The 13,941-nt window shown below is 38.5% G+C and overlaps 1 protein-coding gene across 1 annotated transcript; it reads right to left on the bottom strand.

The window, feature by feature from the left end:
• Positions 1–67: 67 nt before the first annotated feature.
• On the bottom strand, positions 68–13,868 carry selenon (selenoprotein N). Its single transcript, XM_066671704.1, has 12 exons — positions 13,468–13,868; positions 12,294–12,411; positions 11,843–11,973; positions 10,121–10,333; positions 8,415–8,539; positions 7,317–7,454; positions 6,760–6,841; positions 6,091–6,279; positions 5,555–5,660; positions 5,213–5,325; positions 3,762–3,863; positions 68–1,950 (listed from the first exon to the last, which is right to left on the bottom strand). Exons 1-12 carry the CDS (start codon positions 13,672–13,674, stop codon positions 1,786–1,788), a joined length of 1,689 nt encoding a protein of 562 aa, XP_066527801.1. The 5' UTR covers positions 13,675–13,868; the 3' UTR covers positions 68–1,785.
• Between the last annotated feature and the right edge of the window lie 73 nt (positions 13,869–13,941).

Raw genomic sequence — 13,941 nt, forward strand, 5'->3', positions numbered from 1 at the left:
AAATGTGAATAAACTAAAGAATGGCTTTTTGCAGCATTTGCCTAAATTCAAATAAGGCTCCTGCTGCTTTGTCCTACGGGTGATTCTACTACGTTACTACACAGTAGACAAACAGTTTAAAAAAAAAAAAAAGCCAGGCCTTTTATTTTTGTCAAATTTTGACAAAAGGAAATAGCAAACATTAACACAGGCATGTCATCCATGAACTGACTCAAAAGATTTAAACTGCATACATTTTTTAAACACTCTTCTTCAGCTAGCTGCATCATAATCATTGTAAACCATCTATTGAGGAAACTCTTCATGAATTCTTTGGCCTACTTTAGGATCATCAATTTTGAATCTAGAAATATGCGCTGGTTTTAAGCACAACACATTTCTCTCTGTCTCTGTACTAGGGGCCTAATTCTTTGCAATAGCTTAAAGCAACACTAAGTAAGATTTGGTATTTTTGCTCCTGGGCTCCCCTGACAGTTCAAGGATGTAATTAATTTATACAATAATACTGTCCTGAAATCAAATAGGAGGCATCTGTCTGCCTCAAAGTTACAGAGTGCAGTTACAAATCTGGAGTAGCAGTGACAGAGGCTATGTTCCCTATTATAGGTCAGTGAAATATCAATAACAATGAAGCTGTAATACTAAAGGTATAAATATTACCAATTGTTTCTTTAATGTGTATAGCAGACATAGCTCAATCTCTGTCCTTATTTTATTTAGCACATAACATAACACTAGGTCAAACTGTATACAGTCGCCCCTCTGTACATGATCCTAAGAGCTGCCTTTTTCAAAGACAAGCTTCTACAGTGGCCTTCAAGGAATCAAACAATTGTGTGTGTGTCGTTGAACATTATGTCTAAGGATAGGACATATAGATGTGTGCTGATTTTCAATGGAAAAGGAGATTTTTGAAATAACTTTTAGGTAAAGGACACACTTTGTATTTTAATTATTAGTGTTTACACAGCTGTACCACACTAGTCTGTACTATTCTATTATTATTAAAAATAATATAAGAACAGTACAAATAAGAATTTAGCTGTTTATATAATGATTGCGTTTTTTTTTTAATGATCCCATCCCTAGTTCTGAGTGATTGAGAGAAAGTGTGTGTGTTTGTTTCTCTATAGAAAGAGAAAATGGGCTGTGCTTCTCTGGACTAAAACAATAACATCAGGCCTGGTCCTACCCCAATGAGCTTTCAGACCAAGCCATCACAAACTTTTACCCAGAAAACCTCCAGCCCTGTGGCTCTCCCACACAGAAACAAAAAAACACACACAGACTTCATTCTGAGCATTATTCAGACACATACCACAGAAACCAGTAAACCCTCCATCCACCCCAACAATTGTCCACAGTTAGCAGTCAATAGAAAAAATCTGAAACAAAGCAGAAAAATGTCTTGCTACACACAGTTTCTATGTTTTAAATCACAGCTATGAAGTCCTCCAGGATGTTCATAGAGTCCTGTATTGAGTACTACACAGATAAGCCTAAATGTAGAGTATAAAACTGCATACAGAGCCTTAACAGGGCACTAACTTGAAACCAAGGTAATATTTAAAAAAAAAAAAAAAAAAGTGTTATTGTCTGTATTACTACAAATGTGGAATGTAGACAGATAGAAGAATCTGGAGTCAGCAACTGTTTGCTATGGCCCAAGAAAATTATCCAGAATATAATCCGGTGCACTAACTGCATTTTGACTTGTCTGATGGATCTCCCTCTCTCACAATCTCACTCACTTCTTTACACACAGTTGGGTTGTCAGTGGTATGTTTACGATTGGAGGTAAGGTTTGGCCTTCTCCAGTCCCTCCTGTAGAAAGCTGATGTAAGTGGAGGTTGAGGGATCCTCAAAACCACCAGCGAAACTGAACGACGGATTCTCCTCTGGCTTCATGGACGTCTGGTCCAGGAAGTTGTTAGCATTGATGTGGTGGACCTGAGAATGTTCAAAAGAAAACGTTCAAAGTAAAAATCTATTCTATCCAACTTCCTTTTCAATTTAGTAGTTGCTCAACATAACTGGAGCTCAACCTGACTAGAGTCAAACTGGAATGCAAATTGTGTTACACCAGCAAAGAGACACATGCGTTGGGTAACGGGTTGATGAGGAGAGGGACAGCCATCTTACACACCCAGAGAGAACAAGAATGAAGACACTTAGCTATCCATAGCTGTCAAAACAAATGGCTTCTGCTGATTTGGCAGCCATTACTGATATATGACCTGTCAGACAGCATTCTGACCAACATTTGCAAAAAAAAAAAAAAAAAAAAAAAAAAAAAAAACCTGAATTCAGATCTGACTGCTTTCCTTATGTTCAGAAATATCAGATAAAGGAGCAGGTTTGTGCCTTTGATAGCAAAAGACAGAATTCCAGAACTGCCTCGACCACACACACACAGTCAATGAGGTAAAAGCCCCATGATATTTTGAAGTTCAAATGCTCCAAAGTCTACATTTAAGCCCATTTTTGAGAGCAGCATTCTATTCCTACATCACTAAATCTTTGGCGCTCTCTAATCCTGAGTTTTTACACTCACAATTAATATAAAGTATTAATGAATAATTATGCCAGGCCTTGAATAAATATAAAACAATTCCACCTGCTCCTGCCAAGCTCTCTCTTGCAGAATGTGTGGGTAATAATGTAAAAAGAACTTTTAAAGCTTTGTTAAAACATGATCAGGTCACAACATTCCTTTAGAACACAGGCTCTCTCCCTGGGAACCGATGTTTTCTCTCTCCCCATTGACTTTCTGTGAGTAATCTCTCAGTGAAACAGGTACCAGTGCTTTGTAGGCAAATGTGGCAATGATCTGGGTGTTATTCTTGGCTGCCCAAAGTCTTGAACAACCAAGTACTGCACAATACACATTTTTCATAACTCACTGGATAATTTCCAAGTAGTGATGCATCAAAATGACAAGTATTGCCCAAAATTGAAGCACACTGTGCAAAAAAAAAAAAAATATATATATATATATATATAAATAAAAAACAAATCCCACTTATAAAAGCTGACAATAAATTAAATAAATTCACAAATAATAAACTTGAAACAAAATTACCATAGGTAGCCTACAGTATATTCAGAGATTGTGTTCAACACAATACCAAACAAAATATGTTGGTAATGTCTCATTGCAGAGGAAAGTAACATAAAACAGTTTTTAAATCTCATCTTCATTATCAAATTGCAACACCAGCAGCCTTGCCCTGTCAGGGCTAATGTCCTCAGGTTGTGATGATGTACACCTCAGCCAATGAAAAAAGTAAAAGAGGACAGCCATGTATATTGTGCCTGGCACCTAAAACAATAAACCTGTTTGGCGTCCTGACGGCTGGAGTTTTTTTGAATGAAAGATGAATGCAGACGATCCAAATAATGACACAAAGGCGTTTTGTGATCCCTTTTACTGTTCTGCTATCCAGGATCAGTAGCTGGTTGCCCACCTGGTGCTGTTAAGGCATGTGGTTTTAACCAAATCCTAAACAGACTTCTAAGTGATATTAGGAAGAGAGACATTTCTCACATCAACAGACAAACTGTCAAAAGAACACAAGATTAAATACAAGCTACGTTTTTCTAATGCCCTGATTATGCTCATTAAATTATTTTTGGTCTTAGACTCTGACATGTCAATGCAGATTTATTTTATCTTTTTAAACGTGCCATTTTTGATCATTATCAGTCAAACATTTTCTTCACTGAAGAAATAATTTGCTGAACTTTGCAAATGAACCCACCACTGTCCCATTAGGCAGTGCCACCATCATCTCCACTGGGAAGCTGTACTTCTCCAGGTGTAAACGTGCCTTTTGGCTCAAAATCAGATTCTGTTCATCAGCCTAAAAAGACAAGAAACATTATCAGTTTATCACTGAAACTAAGACAACATACCTATGCCACATTTTGAATATTTACTGAATTCTAAAGTAATATGAATGACAATAAGAAGCCACTAAATAGTTATGATCATCAAATTAAAAGAAATAAACATTGAAATATATCAGTCTGTGTGTAATGAATAAGTATAATATACAAGTTTCACTTTTTGAATGGAATTACTGAAATAAATCAACTTTTTCATGATATTCTAATTTTATGACCAGTACCTGTAAAAGCATTTGTATTAATAGTAACAACCTAGGGCTGGGCAATTAATCAAAAATTAAATCGAAATAGGAATTCAGAACATCTAATCAACAATCTTGTCTATATCAATCATATCTTTTTTATTATTATTATTCTGTTATGTCCCCACTGTGTTCGTTTACTGTCTCTTTAATACCACACTACCATGCTGTGATCACATGATTCTGCCCCTATCTGCAACATGGAGAACATAAACACAGAGGCAGACTGAGCGATTGAGCAGCTTGTGCCAAAGAAAAACACAGCATCTGTGGTTTGGACGTGCTGCGTTTTGACAAGAATTAAGACGACACTAAACAAAAAGAAGTCAACTGTAAACACTGAGAAAAAACAGTTTGATCGACTAAAGCACAATAAAGCACAATCACATATCAAATATCAACAGTGCTTGGAAATGAGAGGAACAAGCTCCCAGCAACATAAGAAAAAATATCCCAGCGAAAGCCTTGTAACTGAGCTATGAGGGTCAAAAATGGGGGAGAAAAAAAAATGATCATCAATCATTGTGGTAAAATGTACAATTAATTGTGATAATGATTTGTGCTCATATCGCCCAGCACTATAACAACCTTTATTTTTCTTACACTATATGCTAGGACAACGCTGTGAGGATTTTAAGGCATCAAGTCTCACAAGCATTAGATGTTAAATGTTAGTTCTGGAACACAAATGTCACTTTAACGAAGCTCCAAACACAGTTGCATTGATCAATCTGGGGAAAGACAATATCTGTCTAGCTGTTGCTTAGCACTGGACACCTTAAGCTCGTGTGCAGCTTCTCTAGAGCATCTGCTTCCATTGCTGACACTATTCTAGAGAGGTTGCGCATGGTGTGTGTTGAAAACGTAAGGTGTTTATCCATTCACTAATTGGAAGGGGTACCTAGATACTTTCAGACATACTGTGTATGTGACTTAAATGTTGGATTTTTGGATGTTGGTAAAACTAAATCTGGATCAGATGGATGAGACTAACAGCAGCCTACAAGGTGTAAATATGACAGCATGAATCTTACTTTATAGTCTTGACTTATCCAACTCACCTGCAGGTCTTCCAGCTCTTTGACCAGAGACCAGCTGCTGATAAAGCTCTGATTGAGCAAGGCCAGGACGGGCGAACTTTCCAGGACTGTCTCCCGGAGAGTCCGCCCTGAACCTGCACAGAGAGAACAGACAGATATTTCAGTCCCAAAAACAATCAGTGTAAACATTACAAATGCATGATCTGAATCAGTGAAAAAGGGCTGGATAATTTTACTTCCAAAGAACCTAACAAAAATTATTTTCATGACTATTTATTAGATCAATTTCCTCCAAGTACAGCACAAACACACACTTGCTGAGCTGTGATATTTTGCATTGTGCTGAGATGTGATGTTCCTGACCTCAGCAGGACTGATCATCTAGAGCACCCCAGAGGAGGATAGAGTGAACCAGCTTCCTCTCCGCTTCTGCTCTGCTGAAGGCTTCTGGGAAAGGCAGATATGGAACCTAAGGAAAGGCAAAGAGAATCCTGTAAAATGATAGTGAGGACTGTTTTTGGGTTTATTAAAATCGCAAAACTATGCCATTTTGCTTGATACTTCTTGCACATTCTGGGTCAAGTAATCTAACCTAGAACGAAAAAAAGAGTTGATACTTTACCCAAGTTGTTGAAAATGAATGGAAGTTAAAGGGGGGCCAATTAGCAGGTATTTTTTGGAAAACTATACCATCTTTTTTTTTTTTTTTTACTAATATTGTAATTAAAAACATTTTACAAGTATTTTTGGTTAAACTATAAGGCAAGGTGCTTTCAATGAACAGTGGAACATGCAGTTGTAGTATTCTCAGTGTAGCTCAAGACTTCACAGTGGTTCTGGTATTCTCAGTCTGTTTCTAGTAGTGTGCTGATGTTTATCAAAGTACTATGAAAACTCACCTTTTTGAAAGAATAGAAGGTGACCTCAATGCGATTGGCCGCCTCTTCTTGGCTGATCTCAGAGCTCCAGTGGATCTCCTCGAAAATAAACTGAATGGGTTGTCCTCCCTCCCCCTGGCGGTCAATCACATTCCCCTGCTCGTCATAGATCACAGAGGGAGTGGACGGACCTGCTGCTTTCAACTCCATCTGTCAATAAACATAAGAGTGAGTGATTTTCCAAACCCTCCATGGCATGTAGCTCCATTACTGATGCTGTATTCACCCTTCAGTCTTTCTGAGCTCTAATATTCTCTAATACAATATTCCCTTTTATAAATACTGTATGTGTTGCTTCTTATTGAGAATATCTACTGACAGAATGGCAAACTGGCCTGCGCTGCAGTTTTGTATACAATTTTATACTTCCAAACAAACACCAAAGCACACAAAAAAAATTCAGAAGTTCCTGAATTATTTGGACGAGCCCTAGAGAACTACTTTGCTCAAATTTATTCAATCTCACAGACAACATGAGATGGTAAATCAATATAAGCATGCAGGACATTTTAAGTGTTATTTCAGTGGATACGCTTTTTTCCTCATAAGACATTGTTGATGATAAACGATGAGCATTCAGTTGAAGTGGGTTTTATCTAGTAGTGATGTGATGAGTAGGTGGGAATGTACCTGTGGCAGGTATCCAATGTCCACTTCCATGCTACTGCTTTCACTGGCACCATACAACCACTCCATATCAACATTCAGCGATCTAGAGAGCAATTACAAATATACAGAGAGCTAGAGACCTAATAAAATGATCAGAGATCTTGAGACCTAAATAAAATCTTCAGGGGTCAGTAAACATGGCAGTGGGTTTTCTGTATATACAGAATTTATTCTGTGTGATTAAATAGTAATTCTGGTTGATGTGGTGCAAAATGCACTATTCTATAAAAAACATTAAAAAAATCTGAATTGCTGACAGTGATGATAGGAACCTGGTGCATGAGATTTAATAGCTTTAAGACATGGTGTTACCGCACCAAGTTGTTTTGAGAGATTTTACATTAAGCCTCTGAATTATTTTGTTTACCACTGAAATTTGCAGTTATTTTAATAAACAAAATAAAAATCTACCAACTCAACCATGAGGATTTTGCCTGAGGGGTTTTCTGACACGGCTTTTGCTGTGAAGCAGCAGCTGTATAATTATCCAGGTTTAACAAGCAAAGAAAGGTACTGACTTGTCATTAGGGACATAGAGATGGAAGTCTCTGACATGAGATGCATCTTTGGAGAGGATGATGTGGCCAGCAAACTGACCAGGAGTGAACCAGAATGGGAAATGTGGCACCTCATTCAGCTGGAACTCAGCATGTATCCTGTGGGCAGAAACAAACAAAACAGTTGAAACCAATACCTTTAATTTTAATAACAGCATAAATGGTAGCTGCTGCTGAAGACGAAAACTTGCCAACATTTTAATGATCAGAGCTTTTGGCTGTGTGCAATTATAACTTCTCCATCTTCATTAGAAGACAAATAAGTTTTGAAAATATTGTTATTATAAATATTGTTGTAAAAGCTGTGGACTTGAAAAAGGACAGATTCTACCAGAGGTTCTTGTACTTGACTAGTTTTACTGTATTTGATTAGTGACACCACGTGAAATAAAGTAGTGAATACTGTTAGTCAAGTTGGAGGGGACTCTGGTGCCAAATATTTGTTTTTATTGAAATATGAAGGTTCCCTAAACAGTGTATAAATAACCTATTGAGGGGAGGAGAAAAAAAAAAAAGGGGTGTTAAGATATATCGCAATAATGATATTTTGTCCCACCCTTATTGTGAAGTGTCTTCCAAAACTGTGCACTTGTTTGTTTGAAATATCAATGTTGTAAATATTGACATTCCTCAAGTCTGATTTATATAACGCATGTTCATCAAACTGGGCGGCATGGTGGCGCAGCAGGTAGTGCCACAGTCATCTGGAGGTTGTGGGTTCAAGTCTTACTCCGGGTGACTGTCTGTGAGGAGTTTGATGTGTTCTCCCTGTGTCCATGTGGGTTTCTTCCAGGTGATCTGGTTTCCACCCATGGTCCAAAAACACACAGTAGGTGGATTAGCGACTCAAGAGTGTCGCCACAGGCATGAGTGGTGCGAGTGTGTTTGTCGCCCTGTGAAGGCAGGACTGTGTTCCTGCCTTGCACCAAATGATTCCGGGTAGGCTCCGGACCCACCACAGCCCTGAACCGGATAAGGTTACAGACAATGAATGAATGAATGTTCATCAAACTTAACGGAATACCATGCAGGGGAGAAAAAAAAAAGTGCAGACATTACCTGAACACGATATCATAGTAAAAGTCACTGATAGCTCGAACACAGGCAACAACTCCCTGAGGAGCAAAGCGGGATTTGACAAATGGTCGAGGATGAAACATACTCAGCAGGTTGTGGATGAGAACCTGAGGTGTAAGGGAGAGAAAAAAAAAAAAAAAAAAAAAGAGAAACATGATCGAGAATATACATGTACATTCAGAAATAGTTGACATGCATCTCTCAAATCAACTATGTTTAAATTTGAAAAAGTGAAGAAAAGGGAGTTTCCTTCCTTTAAAATAAAATAACAACATTCATCTTTAAAGGAAAGACAGTAAGCTTAAAGCAGGCATAGGTCATTTTGTAGAAACTATGTAAGACATTTTGAAAAACTGTAACAGAAGCCAAACCCCTACAACACAAAAGTGCACATTGCTTTTTAAGTCACACAGAGAGAGGAGAACAATGCCTCACTATCTGTTAAAAACCACCTACTTCACAACTAAGGATAATAACAGCAGAAAGAACACAGGTCTCAAGAGCTTAATATAACATATTACACATTACTATATATCAAATTCTAATTTATATTTGTTTGTTTTTACACCTAATTCTCTCTCAATTTAGTTGTTGGCAAATTCACCCTTTAGATAAGACTGGACCAATCACAAACAATGCCACCAACCTAGGAAAATGTGGAGCACAAGCTTCTTCTGAGACATTAAAAACTAACAACGCTTCTTTTCCAGTCTTTTCAAATTACTGCTGACAAAACAATTGGACAGTTCAACACATTTGAATAAGACTGCTAACTGCCTAAATATGCTATGCCACCAGTAGATAGAAGCAGTGACTTGTATTGTGGCTGTGATAAGAGGAGCCAAGTGCTCTCTTGGACTCCTGGCCTTAGATGGCCGAGGCATCACAGTCAAATTATTGCTTGAAACCAAACAGAAATTCCTATGTTGACATATGCACTTTCTCTAGTTTACTGGCATCGTCCATGCTTCCTTCAGCCCAAAAACCCAGGAAATCAAAACACGGCACACTCAGCAACCACACTGCGGTCAAGCACTCATACCTTTCTTAAACAAACACAAAAGAATCTTGGCTTCCTTGAGTAAAATAATTGTAAATGTTTCTTCACGCATAAAATAAAAGTAAGTGTTTTATATATAAATCACAACTAAATATTTATATAAAATTGTTATACCAAAGCACTTAATACTCCTTCTGAACTCAAACACCCAAGCAGTGTATTCAGAACTATTTCGTATAACAACCTTCTGTGCTGAGAGTTTTAAGAGGCAATAAACTCCTCAGATGTCTTTTTTTTTTTTTTTTTTTTAGTGTCCATCCCCACTGTGAACAAGCCAGACATAATTAAAGGGAGCAATTTGATAAGAAATGCTTTGCTATAGGGAATTTAATTTAGTTGTGCTGTGTAACAAACATAATATATAACATTGCTGTCAAAAAAAAAATAAAAAAAATTAATCTTCATTTTAGCTTTATTTTACTACATCATTGAAACAGCACATTATGTGAAAATTTCAGGATGAATGGACCAATAGAACGGCTACATATGTACTTGTAATAAAATTTTACATTGACTACCATTTAAAATTACAAAGGTTTTTCCTTCTACTCTAAAGTTACTATTTTGGCAATCAATGTTTTCTTTGGACAGGGACAATATGTTCAAATACACATCTGTAAACATGCACCTCTTTGCCACGGGGGGTTGGAGGGTGGTAGCGGTTATTAGGCAGGTAACCAGTGAAGATGTTGAGTTCGCTGGGAACAATCCACCATGTGTCCCCCAGCTCCCCCTTTCCTTTGGGAGGCAGAAACACTCGGAACTGAGGAGCAGAGAAAGTGGAAGAGGGAACAACAGGGCTCTTCCATGATCGCAACCCACTCAGGGAACTATGGGACACCTAGAGAGAGAGAGAGACAGGATTTTACTTTCCATTCCTTTAAGATCGCACCATTTCCCCCGATATGTCCAATTGTTTTTTGAAGCAATAGTTTAAGAGAGAATAAGATTTAGCCTTAATTAACCTCACCTCAGCCAAGACAAGTTTGCTGTCTTAAGCCTGGCTCCCACAGATTTTTCACAGATTTTTTAGTGCTTGATCATTGTTAGTCTTAAGTCCCCACACTTCATTATCAGCCCTGAATCAAACAGCACACACACACCAACAAACACTTCCATTCCTCAAAACCTTGCAGGAGTTTCACCAAAAATGCTACATCCCGAGAGCAGGGGGGACTTTCTCACACACTACAGCTGTGTCCAAAACAGAAAGTAGCTGATACCTTGTGCTCTTGTTGCCTCAAAAGGCAGCATTTTTAAATAAAGGTGTTTGTAACCGAGTCACATTAGAGTATTCAATATTTCAGCACATTGCCAGGGCAACTGCACACCAATGCTCCCTCGCCAGAACAATTGCAAGTTGTGAGCTAAAACAGACAGCATTTTAAACAAGCTTTAAATACAGACACAAGCTTGTTTCAGACATAGCCATGATGTAAACAAACATGGTGGATGGTGCTATAATAATCCCAGCTCGAATCTCATTGGTTTATCATCTTTCAGGTATGAGAAACATGGCGTTTCATACCCGAATCAGCATCCACCCCACAATACAGGATTCTGAGCTGTAAATACTGAACGTTTCATATTTACAATCCACAATTGGGGCGATTCCAACCGCTCTGGGAGAAGATCGGCGGAGTAACCTTGGATTATAGACTCCCCACACTACAGGATAATCTGGGATGATAATCGTTTATGATCGATCACCCTTAAATCAGGAGACCTCTTTCGATTGTCAGGAGGACTGAATCTCAAAATCGACCAGATTATCATGTAGATTATCCTTTAGGGTTTCTCCTCTAGTTTTGCACTAGAACCTGAAGTGCAAAATGCACATGAGTAATAGAGTTGCTCATGTTACTTCTGACACTGTGTAGCATTAAAATAGAGACTAGCATCTCAGTGAGGTTTAAGGTTATTTAGTGATGATTTATGCATGCTTTGGGCAGTAGAGATGCACTGATCATGAATATTTATGGCTGAATCTGATTAAAAGGTTTTTTTTGGTTTGTTTGGTTTTACATCCAAACTGAAAGATGGCAGATTTGTTAGTCTTTCTTTTTAATCTGAATTTTGCACTGCTTTGACTTGGGTTAGAGTGTCTGAGGATTTTTTTTTTTATATTTTTAAAAAATAGTTCTTCTAGTTCTTCATGCTGACCATGCTAACTTGTGGAGCTTACATTTATTTATAAGCTACATTAATTATCTACATTAGCCTTTCAGCTCCAGTGAAAAACTAAAGAAGCAAGCAGAAATATCTAATTTTACCCAAGTCTTATTATGTCAAATTTAGCATGAAACTGATAACTACTTGTTAAAATGGACTGAAATAAATGACAAATTACCCCTAGGAAGCCATCCTTGCTCTTGGTCATGGTCTCAAGTAGAAGTGGCTCCATTTCAGCATTAAGAGTAAGCGTCTCACCATTTGGATCGTGAAGAAACTCTTCCTCAAACTCTGCAGGAGGGGGAATACCTTCAGGCAAGAGACACACAGGAAACAGTCATTAAATAAATGTCACAAATGAACCATTAAGGCCTATAAAAAAAATAAGTGGCTTTTAGCAGCCACCACCCTTATTCAGAGTGTCTTGAAGTCATAGGGTCCATATAGACCACAACAACTGCCCCCTGATAGAGAAATTAAAACTAAGAAGCTGCTGGTTGTGGTCTCTGAAATATATACTGTCCAGACCAGAGCCCAGACATCAGCATTACTGAATGCGTTTGGATTTTGTAGACCATGAGAAAAAGAATGGAGCTGGAACTGGAAAGTGTGAAGAAAAAAACTGGAACCTGTCAGTTTTTCTGCGATGGGTTTGAACTCCTCAGGGCTGAGATATGAGTCATGGTCTAGATCCAGAGAAGAGAACAGGAAGAGTCCTTCTGGCCCCAGGGTTTTCAGTCCTGCTTCCTGAAAGAGGGATAAGAGGATGGTGGGGAACTGGCAACTGTGTCACGTTTCTTATGGTCCACCGCTGCTCAAATGCAGACTGTTTGCCAAGGACACAGCAACACTGGACAAATAGCCCTGGGCAATGACATGATTTCCAAGCCGTTGTCCTACATAAATGTTGTTATATTCAGTTTGCTTCGTCCATGCCTAATTGATTTTAAAATGTTTATAAGATATGAACACATAAATCTTAGACCCATGGGTCTCAAACTCCTTTGTCTCATACATTTCTGAGCAAATGGGGTCTCCACTTTGTTTGACCAGCTCTTCAGACTGGGAGGGAGTATAGTCTGTGAGTATGTGCACAGAGACCACTGTCTAATGGAGGGAGAAGCTTGAAGTCTAGCACATTTGGCTCAATAGCCATAAAACTAGCTGGGGCCAATATGAACCCACCCCCATCCCAAACTACAGACAGCTGGGGTAATAAAAGGGTACTCTAAAAGCAAAGCAACCAATTACCAAACGTGACAAAGAGACACTGCCAGTGTGAAAAAGAACTACGGTTCATTCTTTATTTCCAGAGATAAAAATAATCAGTCGATTCTCAAGTTACTAAGATTCTTCTCTGTCATCTTTGGAATGGTCAGTGCTAATTAGACCACGGTCACTATTTAAGGTGGAACGGAAATGTCTAAAAAGAAGCTAATTTCAGCTTAATATTACAGTTGTAATGGGCAAAAGTTTGGGAGTTTAGTATCATGTTTTGTTGATTTCCTTTGTGAACATATATAATCAAATGCTATAAATGAAATAAACGTATTCATGGAATTTCTGCTAAATTTATATTCATTTGCTGAATTTACACGTACATATCGCGTATTATAACTATAATATGAAGCTAAAATTAGCTTACTTTTCGACTAGTCCTTTCCACCTTAAACAGCGCAGCAGCTGGTCTAACGCCACGAAGCGGTAGAATTTAACAGCTGCGCCGTTTAAGGTGGAACGGAAAATTGCAATAAATAACCAATTCCAGAACAGTTACCGAAGATGTACAAACTTGCTTCTTACGTGTCGCATCCAAATTAAAGTGTCTTGGTAGTATTTCACGCCCACGCCGATAATGGGAACAGCAACAATAATAAGTAACGTTGAAAGAGCCCACGTCCGTCGAAAACGACCGACCCCTCCGTCTACTGAAGACGGAGTACCGCGCTCCTTCCCCGGGCTTGCGGGGCTCTCCGTCCCCGGCACCTCTTCAGCCTCCTCCGCCGTCATCTTCGGGTAACGTTAAACGCTGTCTATTCCTCTCATAACATCCCGTTTTCCCGTAGCTTTCAACCAAACAACGTTCTCAAAGATCATGTATCCACACTGTGGGAATCTACTTTCATTCCACCTCTTACATTCTTTACATCTTCCTCTCGGTTCCCAACTTCAATCAGTGAAGAAGGGACCGAGGTTGACTCTGCCGTTTCTTATCGCACCTGTTTTCCGCCAAAAGCCCCGCCTCTTTATTGTGCAGTGATTGGCTGGCAAAACGTT

Source organism: Hoplias malabaricus, chromosome 1 (genome assembly GCF_029633855.1).
Source record: "Hoplias malabaricus isolate fHopMal1 chromosome 1, fHopMal1.hap1, whole genome shotgun sequence".
Lineage (NCBI taxonomy): Eukaryota > Metazoa > Chordata > Actinopteri > Characiformes > Erythrinidae > Hoplias > Hoplias malabaricus.